We start from the raw sequence: 16,886 nt of genomic DNA, 5'->3' as shown, positions 1-16,886 counted from the left end.
ACCATTGCATTGTAGCACATGGCTGATCTTACCATGGCTGTCTAAAAAACATGCATACTTTAGACTTCCACATTTCCTTATAACATTTTTGAACTGTTCCTGTGTAATACAATGCTTGAGGATATTTCTATCGAATGGGGAACTTGCAACATCCTCTTGTTAGGAAATGAAAAGGAGAAGTAATATATTTGTTTGCGGTAAGCATCTCTCAGGGCTGAATATCCGGTCACATATATCAATGGATGGGTTCAGTCATTGATACAAGCATAGTAATTGTTTCCCCATTTCAACCAGACACTGACATTCATTTCCATCTATTGTGTAAGAGAATAGTGTTTGCAGAGGCTAAACCAAAAACTGTACTGTGTGTATGTGTTTATCCAGGCATGGGAGCAGCTTGGCATTCTGGCCCCCCTGGCAACATACCACACTGTACGGACCAACTTTGTTTTTTAAACAACCCCCCCCCCGACAGACAGACACACACACACACACACACACACACACACACACACACACACACACACACACACACACACACCTTTGGTGACCGCTTTGAGTCCATTAACCACTTATGCCCCATACGATAGTGTTGCATGGGGAAAATAGCAAAAAAAAGTTTGACAAAAAAAGCTGACAATCGATCAGCAATTTTCGCTATTTGATGTGCAACAAAGTATATGTGGTTTAAATGGTTCAACCCCAAAGGACAGTTAGAGTGTGTACCAGTAATATATATGTGACAAACACAAGCACAATATTAAAAGTAATTTATTGTCATCCTGGTTTTTAAAGTACAAGTCATAGGATCCAATCCTATGTATCGGCAAATGGTAAAAGTATACTAAAAGTATTTTTTTTTTGTTAGATATGGCACAGTAAAAGTTTGGAAGAATGAATATGTTTACATGTAAACTATGCTCGTATATGAAAATGAAACTGGTTCATAATACTAATAAAATGTTCTTCTGTAAAACAAAAGAAAATACATTCCTCAGAATCCTCAGTCATCGATCACACACTTTCAAAATGACATTGCTGTTCTGAGATTGCTGACTCGAACCCTTACAATTGATCAAGAATGCCTTGGGAAAACTGGTCCTACATTTTCACATCTCCCCCTTCTGCGTTCCCTTCACTGGTGGCTATCCGCATCCAATTCAATACACTTGTGCTGACCAACAAATCAATCAAGGGCATGGCAGCCCCCTCCTATCCACCTCTTCCCCCACACTTAGATCAGTTAACACATTATGTCTGTCCCTCCCTTCCCTACTACACCCTGGCCAACACTCCAAGCGTCCTAGACTCTTCTCCCTCAAATGACCTCCCCTTCTCAGTCAGAACTGCAGACTAATTCTACACTTTTCACCGCAGTATGAAAACTCACCTGTTCAGACTCTACTTCACCCCCTAGAACTCCTCATCCTTATAAATTGCAGATGTATGTTGGGTACTTGTTCGCAAATGCTAAGAATGTTATTTAGATGTGTTTAGACAGATGCTACAATTGATATATATATATATATATATATATATATGAAAAGAAAATTCTCATTTAAAAAAGAATATAAATTTTTTGAGTAGCCAATTATTTTGACCCCTTTTCTTCCAATTTAGTCATTATAACAATTACCCCTCCCCAGACACTTCTGTGTTGTGGCTGCTATAGTACACTACCGGCCCACCTGCCAGTGAGGAGCCCCCACCGGGAGGACGTAGCGCTTCCGCTCCTACTCCTTCCGTTCAACACCCCAGACTGATGCTGCCCCAGACCAAAGGAGTCAGTGACAAGGATTCCCCCTCCCAACCCGGCCTCCCTCCCCTGAACATGGACATTTGTGTTCGTACAGACAGACGCTCAGCACCGTGCTGGAAATGAACCCCTCGCTGATCTTGAACTTTGTGTCTGCTAGTTGCTAAATGCTTAAATTGTAATTGTAGAGGACTTGAATTGGGCCGTTTATATCATTCAAATTAAAGAAGAAAATAAAATCACATTTTAAAATCCATGGATATACAAAACACAAACCATCCATATCTGAGAATATCATCTAGCATTGTAGTATCTCCTAAAGCATATAGAGAACTGTGCTTCAAACCAACATCTGCTTATCAGAAGCCTAATCTACAATGTAGAACTCAAAATGTCATAAATGAATAATGTTTAATATTTTCCCATATTGTTTGCACAGATTAGCGATAAAACATTGTTTCAGTACAAGTTACATGGATTATATAATGATAAAATATACTGTATGCATGATAGAAGCAACAAATTAGACCTGTGTAAAAAAACACAATATATAATATTACATTATGTTATATTTAACTTAGGTGCCAGATGGGTGTGGTTTGTCACGCAGCACAATACATTTGGAGCCGGAGTGTTTAGCCTGTTGTCCCCCTACCTATGAGTGACAACAGGCTGTAACTGAATTGCCATGCTGAGGTGACCTCCACCCATCTGGTTACTCGAAAGTCATAAAACAAACAATATCGACTATCATCACATTGAATCCAGGTCTAAAATACCTGGTGGATACAGTCCCACACACAACAGGAAACAAAAATAAATGCTACCATCATAATTTATACTTTTCAAAAAGGTTTAATATTTAAAGTATAAAAAACATGTACGTAAAAAGATGCCACTGAAATAATCAGTTGACTGATTATGGTTTGACTGATAGCTATACACTCATTACACTGTGAAGTGTACCACATCAGGTCAAACAGTTGAGATACGTGAGTTGAGAACAGTAACCTGATTTAATTTGCCATGATCTTGTATTGTCCTGGCAACATGGCAACCACTCCCCCATCTCACACCGGACAAAGAAGAATGGAGCACATGACTGAGAATTGTGGAAACGTGCAAGTGTCATATGACACTATGTTGCTTGCCTATTATCCCTGGGAATCATTTCCATTGATTGAAGGGGCTACAGGTGTGGACAAGTCATGGACTGTATTTTTGGAAGTTCTCTGTGTTAGGCTAAAGTCACAGCAGGTGTGTGTGTGTGTGTGTGTGTGTGTGTGTGTGTGTGTGTGTGTGTGTGTGTGTGTGTGTGTGTGTGTGTGTGTGTGTGTGTGTGTGTGTGTGTGTGTGTGTGTGTGTGTGTCATACACCATCTGCCATAAATCTATGGTAGAATTTGTCAACAAATTCCTGCCACTGAATATCTTGAGGTAAAATTGGAACGTTTGTTCCAAAGTCGACCACTGTGCGCTTGTACAGTACAGTACAGTACAGTACAGTACAGTACAGTACCCCTGCATATAGATATTGGTTACCCGACCTGGGCTGCATAGTATTTGCAAATAATTCAGTTTGAAGTGCCAGATGGATGTGGTGTGCCACATGAGACATTACAATGTGTAGTTTAACAACTTACGTCCTATTTTAACATTTTCCTAAATTTCAAAATATTTCATAAAGTAGACAATCTACAAGCTCACAACGCATCTGTGGACCATTCAGGACCACCAATATGCTCCTGAATATTGTTCCTTGGTGTATTTTCTCTTTCGTTCTACACACTGACTCCAACTGACACTTTATAATTATTAGGAGCATAAACAAAACAAAACATTGATCAAGTGACACAAAGTGAAAATGGCGATCTTACTGTAAGTTGGTTTCACCTGTAAAATCAATTTTTGTCATGAAGACGATACATATAAACAGGTTAAAGGAGGTAGCCCATTTTGGCATTATTTAGAAGTCATCATCAGCGCTTCTTTCTTAATCTACTGATGAGCAAATCCCACAGTTGGCACCTTTGGAGAAGCGTAACTATCTTTGTTCAACATGGCCTTATAAGCAACCCGGTCAAATGTAGTGTTTTAGCACCGTGTACAGTGAGAGCACTTGTGTGTGTGTTTGTTTGTGTGTGTGTGTGTGTGTGTGTGTGTGTGTGTGTGTGTGTGTGTGTGTGTGTGTGTGTGTGTGTGTGTGTGTGTGTGTGTGTGTGAGAGAGATGTGCGCATATGATGGAGTCTGTATTCACATACTACACGTGTTTGCGTTTAGTTTGTCGTATGTGTGAATCCACTGATGCCTTTCTCACTTTCTCACAGCAGAGCAGCCCATCCAGCAGCTTGATTGATAGGTGCTCCATCAAGTCAGAGGAGAGAGAGGCGATAAGTCAGGTGGGCGGGCTGTGAAGATGTCTCTCATCAGAGCTAAGGGGTGGGAAGGAGGTTGAGGGAGGGGGAAAGAGAAGTCTAATCAGAATAGTACTCAAATGTTTCTCTCTTTTCCAGGGTTCTGGGGTGTATTTTCTTAACAGCTTTACCACATGAACCCTGCCGTCCCTATCCTGGGGCGAACATTCAGTTAAAATAGCAGATATACAAGCTCACAATATGTCGCAACGCGTTGCATTGTGAGCTTGCAGATCGGCTATTTTCAGCCAAGAGATTTGGAGAAGGTAAAAGGGAGTGGACCAAGAATAAACTATTCACTATTTATGAATGAATATCTTTCTTTATGTTGACAGATGTTGACAAAATAGCAACAGCAGAGAGAGTGTGTGTGTGTGTGTGTGTGTGTGTGTGTGTGTGTGTGTGTGTGTGTGTGTGTGTGTGTGTGTGTGTGTGTGTGTGTGTGTGTGTGTGTGTGTGTGTGTGTGTGTGAGAGATATCCAACCTGCTGTATCACAAAGTCCTTGTATGCCTCCTAGAACAGGGTCTCTGTCCGTCAACAACTGACTCTGGGGGTGTGGCTTCAAATCCAGATCTGATTGGTCAGTTTCCACCAGACAATCCTGAATACAGCATCCATAAGGCACGGGGTAGAGACAATGTTTTTCACCAGTATTAAAAATATCAGTGTGAGCATTGGCCCATGAATTAAACAATCCCACTATCGGACATCAGTATGTTCAGATATTTGTTTACTATTTTTGTTCTGGAGGGAAGCCTCACTTTCCCTTAACATAGCTTGGTTCTGATTACTGATTACATTCTATGTAATATTGCCTGCTAATATATATTTTTTTTTAATCATGTCATTCCATTGCTTATTCTTCTTTTCATTGTGTTTGCTTTCATTGTGTTGTGAAAAGCACTCTGTAACCTTCTTAAGAAGGGTGCTAAATAAAGATTATTATTATTACGAATATAAATTTCTCACCAGTAATCTGTTGGTAAAGAGTACTTCCTGCTCCATACGGGAAGAGGCGCGTCTCTGTCTCTTGTCCTGAATGAAAACATGGAAGGAAGCATCTTCATCGGGGCCATGGGTTCTATTGGAGGAGAGACAAAGGACAAACAGAGAAACAAAGAGAGAAAGAGAGAGAGAGAAAAAGAGAGATGGACAGAAGGATTAGGCCAGTGGTTCTCAAACTGGGGTCCAGGGCAGGTACCCTCACGGTTCCTTGAAGGGACAAAAGGAATGACACACTGGAGCATCACAGACAATGTCTTTTATTTACAAGGTGCTGGGTAACAGTGACTAACGTTTCGATGCCAAGGGGCGGCAGTGGTTCAGGGGTAGAGTGGCCGGTAGAGCGGCCGGATGGGAACCGTGAGGTTCCCATTTGGATGCCGGGCTCCTCCAGAGTTAGCGTCAAAGTGTCCTTGAGCAAGACGCTGAACCCCTAATTGCTCCCGATGAGCAGGTTGGTGCCTTGCATGGTTTCCTCCGCCATCGGTGTATGAATGTGTGTGTGAATGGGTGAATGTAATTCACAATCTATGTAAAGCGCTTTGGATAAAAGCGCTGTATAAATGCACCATTTACCATTTATTTACCAAGTGCATCAGCTGTTACCCAACACCTTGTAAAGGCATTTAATTTCTTCAATCCTTTTGTGTGCTGATGTGACCTGCTCCTGTGATGCCGTTTCCAAGAAATACAATGACAGAGAAAATCCAATCAGAAGGACATAAAAGACTAGACCTCTTCAACTCAAAATTGGAGGAAATAAAAGACTAGACCTCTTCAACTCAAAATTGGTTCCTAGTTTTGAGACAGTGTCACATGGGACCTACCGTTTCCTGTTGACTGCAGTGATGGGTGTTATGGGAGGGTCCGATGTGGATGACAAGGAGGAGGAGGCGGAGGGGAAGAACGTAAGCTGGAAGTCATCATCCATGGAGATATAAGGAGCCAACATATCCAAGTCCATGTCCTGAGGAGACACAAGTGGAGGGTGAGACAGAACAGACAGACAGAACTGTCACATTGAACCCACAATGTCTGGGTCCAATGTTCAAAACTCACCATGTGTCACATTTGTGCACAATGTGTATGTACAGACCACATACTGTAAGTACTACAGGACCATGTCCTTAAAGACGACATGAAATTGCATATTGAGAGTATTTAATGTTCCTAGGGAAACAGGGGCTGGGAGTGTCTCAGCCAATCACAGCAATGGAGCGGGGTTAACCCATTAAAACCGGGAAAGCATCTGTGTAATTTTAGATTTTATAAGTTGGCTATTCAAAAATTGAAGATTTCATTGAAGAGCTTCCAAAAAACATGCAGCTCAACGTCTTGTATCCGGCTACTGATTCGGGGCGTTGGGGACTACCATGACCCACCTGGATGTTACGTTACTGATCTGCACGGAATAAGCCTAGTTCCTTACTACATTTCAGAATGACAGATGAGTGTTTCACTGCTGCTATTTCCAGAAAACAACTTTCACTGTCAACACTACCCACGGTGTGGGCGCTCACTGAAAAACACTAGGTTGCTTGCCCAGTAACTATAACACCCTCAAATAATCACAAATTACATTGATCTGCATGGTACCAAAATCACTCAATTATGCTGGAGAAAATGTAATCGCCTCAATAAAACTAATGGTCTGGCTACTGTGTGCGCGCGCGCGTGCGTGTGTGCTTGCGTGTGTGTGCATGCGTGTGTGTGTGTGGTTAGCACCCACGTGGACCGTGTTTCCGTCCATCCTCTGGCTGTCTTCTGGATAGATGGCAAAGAACCTTTCAACTTTATCCGTTTCCATCTCCCGCTCCTCACTGGGGGACTGTAACAGGGACAGGGAGGGACAGGCAGATGAGCTGTCCGTTTCAATCATTTCATTTCAAAATAAGAAAAACGAGGCAGAGTCTCTTAACATGACAACGAAACGTCCCATGGACTATTACATGAAGTTATCATAGATATAACAAACAAAAAGATAAGCTAAATAAATACAGAGTGAAACATACAGTATAATCCCCCCACACATGCATATCAGCATTGTAGTTTTATCTGTTCTTAATGGCTAGTTGAATTGGGGGTCGTAAACAACAAAACAAAGACGCAAATATCTAGAGCAGTGGTTCTCAAACTTTTTCATGTCAAGGACCCCCAAAATGATATGTATTTGGCCGCGGACCCCCATCTCAAAATATTTTGTTCCAGGGACCCCCCAGAAGCAAAGATTGGAGTTTAAAATGTTTACTTTAAAAAGATATATATATATTCAAAGATTTGCACAAATCTCCACAATCTTTCAAAATAGCAGATCTACAAGCTCATAGCGCGGCACCAGAGCTTGTAGATCTGCTTTTTTTTAAAGCCAAAGTATAAAATATGGATAAAGGGGTTAAAATAATTGTGACGCTTTATTAACTAATTTTGCTGGGAACCCCCTGGTACCCCCCCCCCCAAGGACCCCTGGGGGTTCCCGGGACCCCACTTTGAGAACCAATGATCTAGAGTCTGGCTTCTTCTTACTGGTGCTGGCTCAGGCGAGGCTGTTACTGGCGATGCTGACGGAGGAGGAGTGAAGGTGTCGAAGATGGGAGAGAGCAGCTCCCGGAGCTCTGGAGAGCACAGTTCCTGAGGACAGCTTGGCACCGAGGTGGTGAGGTTGGGAGGAGAGGCGAAGCACAGCTCCACAAAGTCTGGGAGACAAAACACCGACAGAGCTTTAGGGCAGTGGTGGAAAAAGTACTCAGATATTTTACTTAAGTACAAGTAGCAATACCACAATACAAAAATAATCTGTTACAAGTGAAAGGCCTGTGTTCAAAATGTTGCGTGAGTAAAAGTACAGAATTCTTGGCATCAAAATATACTTAAAGTACCAAAAGTAGAAGTATTAAAATGTTTGAAAATAGCAGATCTACAAGCTCACAACGCAAAAGTACTGAACATTTGAAATACTCCAGTAAAGTAAAAATACCTCAAAATTGTACTTAAGTCAATGTACTTAGTTACTTTACACCACTGGCTTTAGGTACGCTGTGCATGATGTACCGTACATACATACCTGCAGGTTGTGTATCTCTTATCTTCTGCATCCATTAGGCCTGTCACAATTCTTACATAATCGCGTAATAGCAATCATTTTGTCTGTCATAATCTTCATAATCGTTTCCATGTTGCAAAATGTTCATACATTTTCAAAAATATATTTAAAAAGAAATTAGGGGCCGATCTACAAGCTTATAGATTTGTTATATGTTTTTTGAAAGTATAAAGTTATTAATATACTTAGTTTCACCGCAGTCAACAGGAAACAGTAGGTCACAGTGACACAGTCTCAAAATAGGGGACCAATTTTGAGTTGAAGAGGTCTAGTCTTTTATGTCCTTCTGATTGGATTTTCTGTGTCATTGTATTTCTCACAATAGCAGGTCACATCAGCAGACAAAAGAAGAAATTAACTTTTTTTTTTATTATTCACACAGTGCTGGGTAACAGCTGATGACTCTGATGAAGATGCACTTGGCATCGAAACGTTAATCACTGTTACCCAGCACCTTGTAAATAAAATACATTCACTTGTCTGTGATGCTCCCAGTGGTGGAAAACTCAAATGTTTTACTTAAGTAAAAGTATAGTCGCAAGTACAATGTCATGATCGTGACAGGCCTATGAATCAATAGTTCTTGATGAACTGTAATGTACTGCAATGCTGTTGGGGATAATCCAGTGGCCTGAAAACTATGATTGCAATAAAACAATGCTTTCAGGTACGTGCACATTTCCTTTTTATGCAGGGGGAAATTTCACCCGCTGCTTTACAACTGTATATCTGTGATGTGACAAATAAAACTGATTCTGATTCTGAAGGAAGCACCAGCCTTCTTAACAGTGATACGTTGACATGCTTTTTCGGTGGATTAAAGCGCTTCTAAAAGTTCACACCAGAGCATTAACGCGTGCGCGTGTGTATGTGTGTGTGTGTGTGTGTGTGTGTGTGTGTGTGCATGTAATCACCTGTCGGTGGTACAGTATCTCTAGACTTTGGTAGAACAAGGTCCTCAGTGTGTGTGTGTGTGTGTGTGTGTGTGTGTGTGTGTGTGTGTGTGTGAGCGTGCGTGCGTGTGTGTATGCGCGCGTGAGAGTGTGTGCGAGCGTGTAATCACCCGTCAATGGTACAGTATCTCTAGACTTTGGCAGAACAAGGTCCTCAGGGTTCTCCTGGAGTTTACAGAACAGCTCCACAGTACTGCAGGGCCTGGGAACAGCTTCCTCATCCTGGCTGTCCTTGCAGTCAGGAACAGAGTCAGAGGGACTGGAGCTCTCCGTCTCCTCTGGCGTCGGGGCTGCTGGTGACTCTGGATCCACCTTCGGCTGCACACCACGGGTCTGCTCCATGGAGAACACAACATCTGGCTCTTCTATCACACTGGGAGAAGGTGGAGAGAGAGAGGGAAGACCAGAGTGATACTCTTTCAAATCTGACGACACTCATAAATCACAGTTTTAGTCAGAGACTATACAGGGTTCCCACCCATTTTACCAATTCATTTTAAAAACGTTTCCACAATAATTTACCCTGCAATATATGAAAATTATACAGTGCAAAATTGTCTTACACTTTCAGTGTACTATGCCCCAAGGGTTAGGGTTAGCAAAAAATATGAGTAGTATATGGAATGGTATACCTTTGTGTCTAGACATGAAGTAGACTCAGATAATTCTGTTCCATATTCTTTGCCACATTTTTGCTACATCACCTATCCTAGGGAATACCACAGTAGTATGAGGCACATTAATCTGCTTGCGTTCCTTGTAAACTTTAACATCCATTCTTATTCATTCATTTAGACTCGAGCAAGGGTGTCACGCGACAAACAATTTTGCAGGGTCACAATTTGCAAGAATGCAACTAGATTCCTTATGAGATTATTTCCTATATCATGCTCCTGGTGGAAATGTATCTGAAGTAAACCTGTGGAGCAGAAACAGAAGCAGCTTTTGGACACAGATATTCTTGTGTGTGCGGTGGTTTATTCTGAAAAATAATTTATCTACTCGGTTAGCTGCTTCCTGTTTCATGAGTATGCACCAAGACTAAAGACCTCACATAATGTTAAACATGTTTCAATTTATTGGAATGTCAAGACAAGAAAAAGACTGATCTTAAGACAGCTCGGACTGAGTTTTACGACCACCTTACACCAAACGATCGAGATGACAGGAGCTCGTCACCACTCTAGCAAAACTCTCGTGATTTTGTCATTGGAAATGTGTCCGTAACAGTGAAATCGCTTGAAAGGTCATGTGGCATTACTACATTTACTACATATATACTACATTTACTTGGACAGGTCAGAGTTGAGTCCCTGTCCTCTGAATCAGTGGTTCTCAACCTTTTCAGGCCGTGAAAATAATCATATTTGAACTGATTATTTTTGAACTGGGGACCCCCCCACCCTGACAAGCACTTTGAATGTAGGAGTTGAGGCATTCAATTTAGTTTGACTCTGTTCCACAGATAAATATTGTGAAAATAGCAGATCTCCAAGCTCTGTAGATCAACTATCCTCTTTCTTATATTATTTGACAATTTGGCCAATGTTTGAGCAGTTTTTTTTTATTAGTATTTGTTGATTACTTTTGATGCAGTAATGGTCTTTCTTTTTTTTTTTTTAATCATTTGAGGTATGTAATCCCGACCCAGAGGTTGAGAACCGTTGCTCTGACTGATGTTTGTACCTGAGTATGAAGTTGAGGCAGACCACAGCTTCAGGCTGGGATGTCTTGTTGTTGTAGAGCACTGTGGCCTGTGTCTCTGCCCACACAAAGCCTCCTCTCTTTGCTAGGAAACGGTAGTGCCTCGTACTCACCTGGCCCTTTGACAATACTTTGGACAGCGTGGCAATGACAGACATGAGGAGGAGAGACAGGGAGAGATGAAGACAAAATTAAAATTACGAAACGACCGACACAGAGACAGATTTAAGATATTTGTCAATCTGACACAATTGATCCAGATTAAAGGGATAGTTCACCCCCAAAATGACTTTTTTTCCTATCGATTAGTCACCCCATGGAGACTTGAATTCATGGTATTCATGATATTTTTTTGTTTGTCACATTCCTAAGCCAATAATTTGATGACCGGCAGCGCTTCCAGTAGGAGACACAAAGAGTCTCCTTTGTGTCTCCTACCGGAACCGGTGCCTACCGGTCCGCTGGTCATCAAATTATTGGCTTAGGAATGTGACAAAAACAAAAAATATCCATGAATTCAAGTCTCCAAAAAAATAATTGGGTTAACTACCCCTTTAAAGGGCCGACTTTCTGACCTGAGGGTATATAGTGGTATGATGTATGTACTGTATATGAACCAGTTATTTCCTCCTGTCCATTATCTCACAGGGATTACTCACCACTATTGCTAGATCATGTAAGCTTACTGCGTAAAGTCAGTCTTCCATACGATCATTCAGTAACATTACAGGTGAGACGTTACCATGGAGATATTTTACCGCCTCCAGCAGAAAACAAAGGAGAGTAACACTAGAGAAAGCAGCCGTTCATGATAGAATTGCTTTCAATTAAATGTTAAATGCATTGCGACGGTGCTGTGAGCCAAGTAGATCGGCGGCTATTTTGTGGTGAATAGACCAATTATTTGTTGACAAACGTTGAGACTGGACGCACAGGTGCCTGTTTCATGTAATCAATTCCCAACAGATCCCCAAACCTGTTGTTTTGGGGAGCGCTGGTTTCAGTTCATTCAACCTCCTCTTGTGTGTTGGCTAGTGAGGCGCGCCCTAGCGAGACATTATACTTAATCGCGCAACGGTATTGCGCGCCGAGAATAGCTGACATACAAGCTCACAACCGAGTTGCGGATGCGACCGCTGTGAGCTTGGAGGTCTGCTATTCTCGGCCGTTCTCTGCTCACGACACCTTCGCGCGACCGCACATACATTAGGCTTGATGGGCTGCAGCAGCACGAGCCAAGCATGCTCTGGTGCCGTGATCATAGAGCGCTCCCTCTGATCTTGTGACAGTAGGTGTGGTTTGGGGACAAACTGCTTTGAATCGCTATTATTGTTTAAACACAACAGAAACCAAGGATTATATATTTCAAGAGCGAAAGATCATAGTAAAAATCCTAAGTATTCTTCCTCCACACTGGGAGTAAAACAGCATCTGAAAGTTTGATAGGATGCATTTTTACATGTGAGGCTGAGACCACTTTAACATTGCATCTTATGAGCGATGGGGTTCATTTGGTGCCGGCCTGCGTGCGCATACTGGTTCTAATCAGTGTGACGTTGTCTGATAAGGGGTCTATAGAGTTGGTGTGTAGAGGGTAAGAAAAGGAGTGGGCCAAGCACCACACACACTGGACCTGTGCAGAGAACTTACAGGTATGTAGACTCTTATTGATGTGGTCAGAGTCCAGAGCATGATGGTAATCGTAGGCCGATCGACCAATCAGATCCTCCGGCTGGTAGCCCACTAACTCTGTAACCCTGGAGACAATGACATGGAGAGAAGGAGAGATGAGCGCCGTTCAGTCGTCTTAGCCCAGAGGCCGATTCTACAAAATGTCTTCTAAATCCTAACAGTTTAAAAAAAGAAATAGAAAGAAAACATAGCATAATTCCTTTTCTACTTTTATTTACTAAATCACTAAATGGGCTGGCTCCGCCATACACCTCTCTGCGCTCGTGGAACCTTACATCCCAGCCAGGGACCTGAGGTGTGCTGCTAAGCTGTTGCTGGTCGCTCATAGGACGAATAAAAGGAGCAGGGGTGACCGTGCATTTGCGGCCATGTACAGCACTTTGGTCAGCTTGGCTGTTGTAAACGTGCTACATAAATAAAGTTTGATTTGATTTGATTTGATACTTTATCAGTTCAGCATTTATTACTACAAAGGTCCAAAGTCCAGTCTACATGTGGACTGTCGTCATCTATGTATGGCAAATCTTTGTTTTATTCAAAAGTTCCACATGGAGCAGATCACAGAGTATCTCTGTAGGTATAAAAACTATAATTTTGTAGTTGTTTGCACAACTGCTGAATACATCGATTCTCTTCAGTGGTTTGGGATTCGTGATGATGACGTCTTTCTTGTCACTTACCCAAAATCTGGTGAGTGAGACAACTTATTTGGACTGTCTGTTTAGTGAGTTGTACTTTAAGTGCTAACATACCAAAATGACCCATTATAGGCTTTTAATAATGTCTCAAAAGCTTTTTGAACATTTTGACACACAGGCACTATATGGACTCAGCAAATCATCACTTCCATATACGAGTTAGATGAAGGTGTTTCTGTTTCTTATCCCAACAACTTGGAGCGAATGCCATGGCTGGAATACTTGGAAGGTCGTTCAGATTACTCCTTGCGACCCTCTCCTCGGTTATTTGCCTCACCTCACCCCGACTCTCACGCCTCCAGGATTGAAGGAGAGGGGGAAAGTAAGAGGACCCGTTGGTTGACTTAATACCTCATGTTCGCTGGTGTTGCAGTGCGGTAGGCTATTATTGTTTTATTTTTTTTAATGGCAGGTTATCTATGTAATGCGGAACCCAAAGGACAACATTGTGTCATATTACCACTTCTGCCGTGTCTGGGCTGCGCTGGAAACTCCAAAAAGCTTCGAGGACTTTTTGGAGCAGTATCTGTCAGGGAATGGTAGGCCTGTTGTCATTCAAATCTACATGTCATTATGCACGTCTTTACATTGACAGTATAAATACCATGCAGTGGTGGAAAAAGTACTGAAATGTTTTACTTAAGTAAAAGTATCAATACCACAATGTATAAGTGCTCTGTTACAAGTAAAAGGCCTGTGTTCAAAATGTTACTTGAGTAAAAGTACAAAAGTATTGGCATCAAAATATACTTGAAGTACCAAAAGTAGAAGTACTAAAATGTTTGAAAATGGCAGATCTACAAGCTCACAACGCGTCGCAATGCGACGCGTTGTGAGCTTGTAGATGTATAAAATAGAGCTAAAGTGGTTAATGTGTTTTATAATATAATCATTTATATCTGCAAAGTAACTAGTAACTAAAGTTTTCAAATAATCTAGTGGAGTAAAAGTACAATATTTGCCTCTGAGATGTAGTGGAGTAGAAGTAAAAGTACTGAAAATGGGAAAAACTCCAGTAAAGTCAAAAGTGTACTTAACTCATTGACTGCCAGAGTTAAAACCTCGTTCATAGCAGCCCTTGCCAGCGATTTTCGTGTTTTTTTGTTTCGTTATTTTGTTATTTAATTCACATCTAGAAAGTCTGGCTTGACACTTGAATCGTTTTGATCGTTCCACCACTAGAGTGCAGCACATACCAAGCTTGATCGCCTCTCGATCACACTCGCCCCCTCCCAGACCCACTCACACAGTGAAACACATGAACCGGAAGTGAAATGTCTCAGATTCTGTTATCGGCGAAAATTACTTTGTGATACACAACGGGGATGACTGTTCGTCACCCAGACCATAGATTATAGGAGGGGAGGTCTCCGATCGTTTTTCATAGCGTGTGAAAAACCATTTGTTTCCCTATTATGGTCGAAAATGACTGGGGGGAAAAATGTAAAACCGAAAACGGAACCCAAGTCATGGAACCGGATGCAGTGGTGGTTGAAGTAAGTGGAACCCGAAACTTAGCCTGATTCATAACAGAATAGCGTGATCAGAGCATAAAGATCAATAAAGACCATAGATCGCATTAACGCGATCCTGGCGGCCAAGCGCGCTATTTATTAGATCGCGTTAATGCGATAATGGCGGCCAATGAGTTAAAGGGACTACACCATAAATTTTAACTTTTCCTTCTTTTTTGTGTGTTTTTGGTCTCCCCTACCTCTCTTCTATCCCAAAAAATACCCCAGTTTGAACACTCAGGCTTTCACAGCATATCAGGTTTTTTTTATTTGTTTATTTTTTACTTTTTCCACACAGAACCAGGAGATAACATGCATACAAACTGGCTCAATAGTGCCCCGTGCCAAACAGGACAATGTGGTATTGCAGGTGAAAGTGCTTTATAAGCCAGAGAGAAGTTAGTTGGAATGAGTATATCTGAGGCTTGATTTAGGCTCAAACCTTTTGAAAAACGTTTGAGGGACATAAACAATATATTATTATTATTTTTTAAATGCATGGTGTAGCCTTTAAGTATAGTACTTGAGTAATTGTACTTAGTTACTTTACATCACTGATACCATGTCATTATGCAGTTGGCGGAAGCTCCTGGTTTGATCACGTAAGAGAGTGGCATGCTAAGAGAGACCAGTACAACATACTGTTCCTGACATATGAGGATATGATTTTGGTAAGATTTAACATGGCACACACAACCCATGGTTTCCATTGGGGTACTCAACATACCTACAATTCAGAATTTCTTTCACCCACTGCCCATTGTTCTTGTAGGATCTGAAGACAGCAGTAACAGAGATCTGCCATTTCTTAGGAAAAGACCTCAGTGAACATTCCATTGATCAAATTGTGGAAGAATCTACCTTCAAGAACATGAAGAAAGACCCTCAAGCCAACTTTAAGTTCTTGCCAACAGACTTTATGCGCAAAGGTAAATATTTCACTTTCACTGTTGGCAATAAGCCTATGACCTTGACACAGATCTACTATCAAATAGCCATAATAGCAACTTCAGTGAGAAAGAAAAGGTTCAACATCTTGAGACTGTGGTGATTCTATTGTAATTGCAGGTAAGGTCGGTGACTGGAAGAACACCTTTACCATGGCCCAGAGTGAGATGTTTGATCAGATCCTTCAGGAGCGGATGGGCGACATGGATCTGAAATTCATCTGGGCCACTGAGTCACAGCAATTATAAAGGAGGAAAATAATACTCTCCATCCATGCTGAAATATTTTTACTGTCTACTCTACGTGTCTCATTACAGCTGGTTATTATGGTTATGTATTAGCTAACTACTCATGTATACGACATATAATTGTTTAATAATTTACTTGCTGACATGATTATTGAATTCCCCACAGGGAACAATAAACTAATCTCATCCAACATGGCTCAGGGTGGAAAAGTTTTATTGAACACATTTAGTTTTATCGAGGAAGAGCTAACAAGCAATAGTGAATGCACATAAAACAAGATGGCCAATCATATGTTTATTGATTATCAGAATGAATTAAGGTAATATATTGTCAAGTGTATAGGTAGGCCACTTTGGTCACAAGGCAATCTCCACACCTCAATTCTAAATAATAATAAATTCAATACAGCGTCCCACCAGGGATAGATTCACCAATACAACACTGCTCCATACCCTCATGCCCCCCAACTCAATACCCCCACCCCGACCGCCGCCCCACACCTCCCGTGACGTCTCCATTTTTACTGAGAAGGAAATAGACGATAAATAAAAATACATAAAATAATCCATTTGGGCTTTTCATATGGTGAAACTGATTGATTGAAGTACTTTATTTAGAAAGACAAGGAAAAAGTACATGGAAGTACAGTTTACAATACAAGGTCCTCTAAACTGGATCGCCCATAAAAGCACAATGGCGAACTGACCACCTGATCTGATCACCTTTAAACGCACGGGTGGGGTGCGGAGCACAAAACCAAAAGTATTATTATTATCACATAGCCTAACATAAGATAAGCATATTTGCGCACGGTGGTCCATAAGAAAATAATAGGCTACCGGTGTATTACATGTA

At 41.4% G+C, this 16,886-nt stretch overlaps 1 protein-coding gene and 1 pseudogene across 2 annotated transcripts in view; one reads left to right on the top strand and one right to left on the bottom strand.

Annotated features, from left to right (window-relative positions):
* Window positions 1-3,054: 3,054 nt before the first annotated feature.
* The window catches only part of hif1al (hypoxia inducible factor 1 subunit alpha, like), a 38,207-nt gene continuing 24,375 nt past the window's right edge, over window positions 3,055-16,886 (bottom strand). Inside the window, exons 7-15 of the mRNA XM_080428867.1 lie at window positions 12,581-12,687; window positions 10,913-11,060; window positions 9,337-9,599; window positions 7,697-7,866; window positions 6,903-7,001; window positions 6,001-6,140; window positions 5,141-5,252; window positions 4,655-4,772; window positions 3,055-4,188 (exon numbers count right to left, since the gene is read on the bottom strand). Coding sequence (XP_080284993.1) covers window positions 4,124-4,188; window positions 4,655-4,772; window positions 5,141-5,252; window positions 6,001-6,140; window positions 6,903-7,001; window positions 7,697-7,866; window positions 9,337-9,599; window positions 10,913-11,060; window positions 12,581-12,687 — 1,222 coding nt within the window. The 3' untranslated portion in view covers window positions 3,055-4,123. The remainder of the gene's footprint in view (window positions 4,189-4,654; window positions 4,773-5,140; window positions 5,253-6,000; window positions 6,141-6,902; window positions 7,002-7,696; window positions 7,867-9,336; window positions 9,600-10,912; window positions 11,061-12,580; window positions 12,688-16,886) is intronic.
* Window positions 13,171-16,030, top strand: LOC308085133 (amine sulfotransferase-like; annotated as a pseudogene). Its single transcript has 6 exons — window positions 13,171-13,312; window positions 13,439-13,642; window positions 13,733-13,859; window positions 15,411-15,505; window positions 15,607-15,763; window positions 15,903-16,030. The product of its transcript is annotated as an amine sulfotransferase-like (transcript).

The sequence above is a fragment of the Gymnoscopelus braueri genome, assembly GCF_963280865.1.
Source record: "Gymnoscopelus braueri genome assembly, chromosome: 5".
Lineage (NCBI taxonomy): Eukaryota > Metazoa > Chordata > Actinopteri > Myctophiformes > Myctophidae > Gymnoscopelus > Gymnoscopelus braueri.
This window is presented reverse-complemented; position numbering and strand designations above follow the sequence as displayed.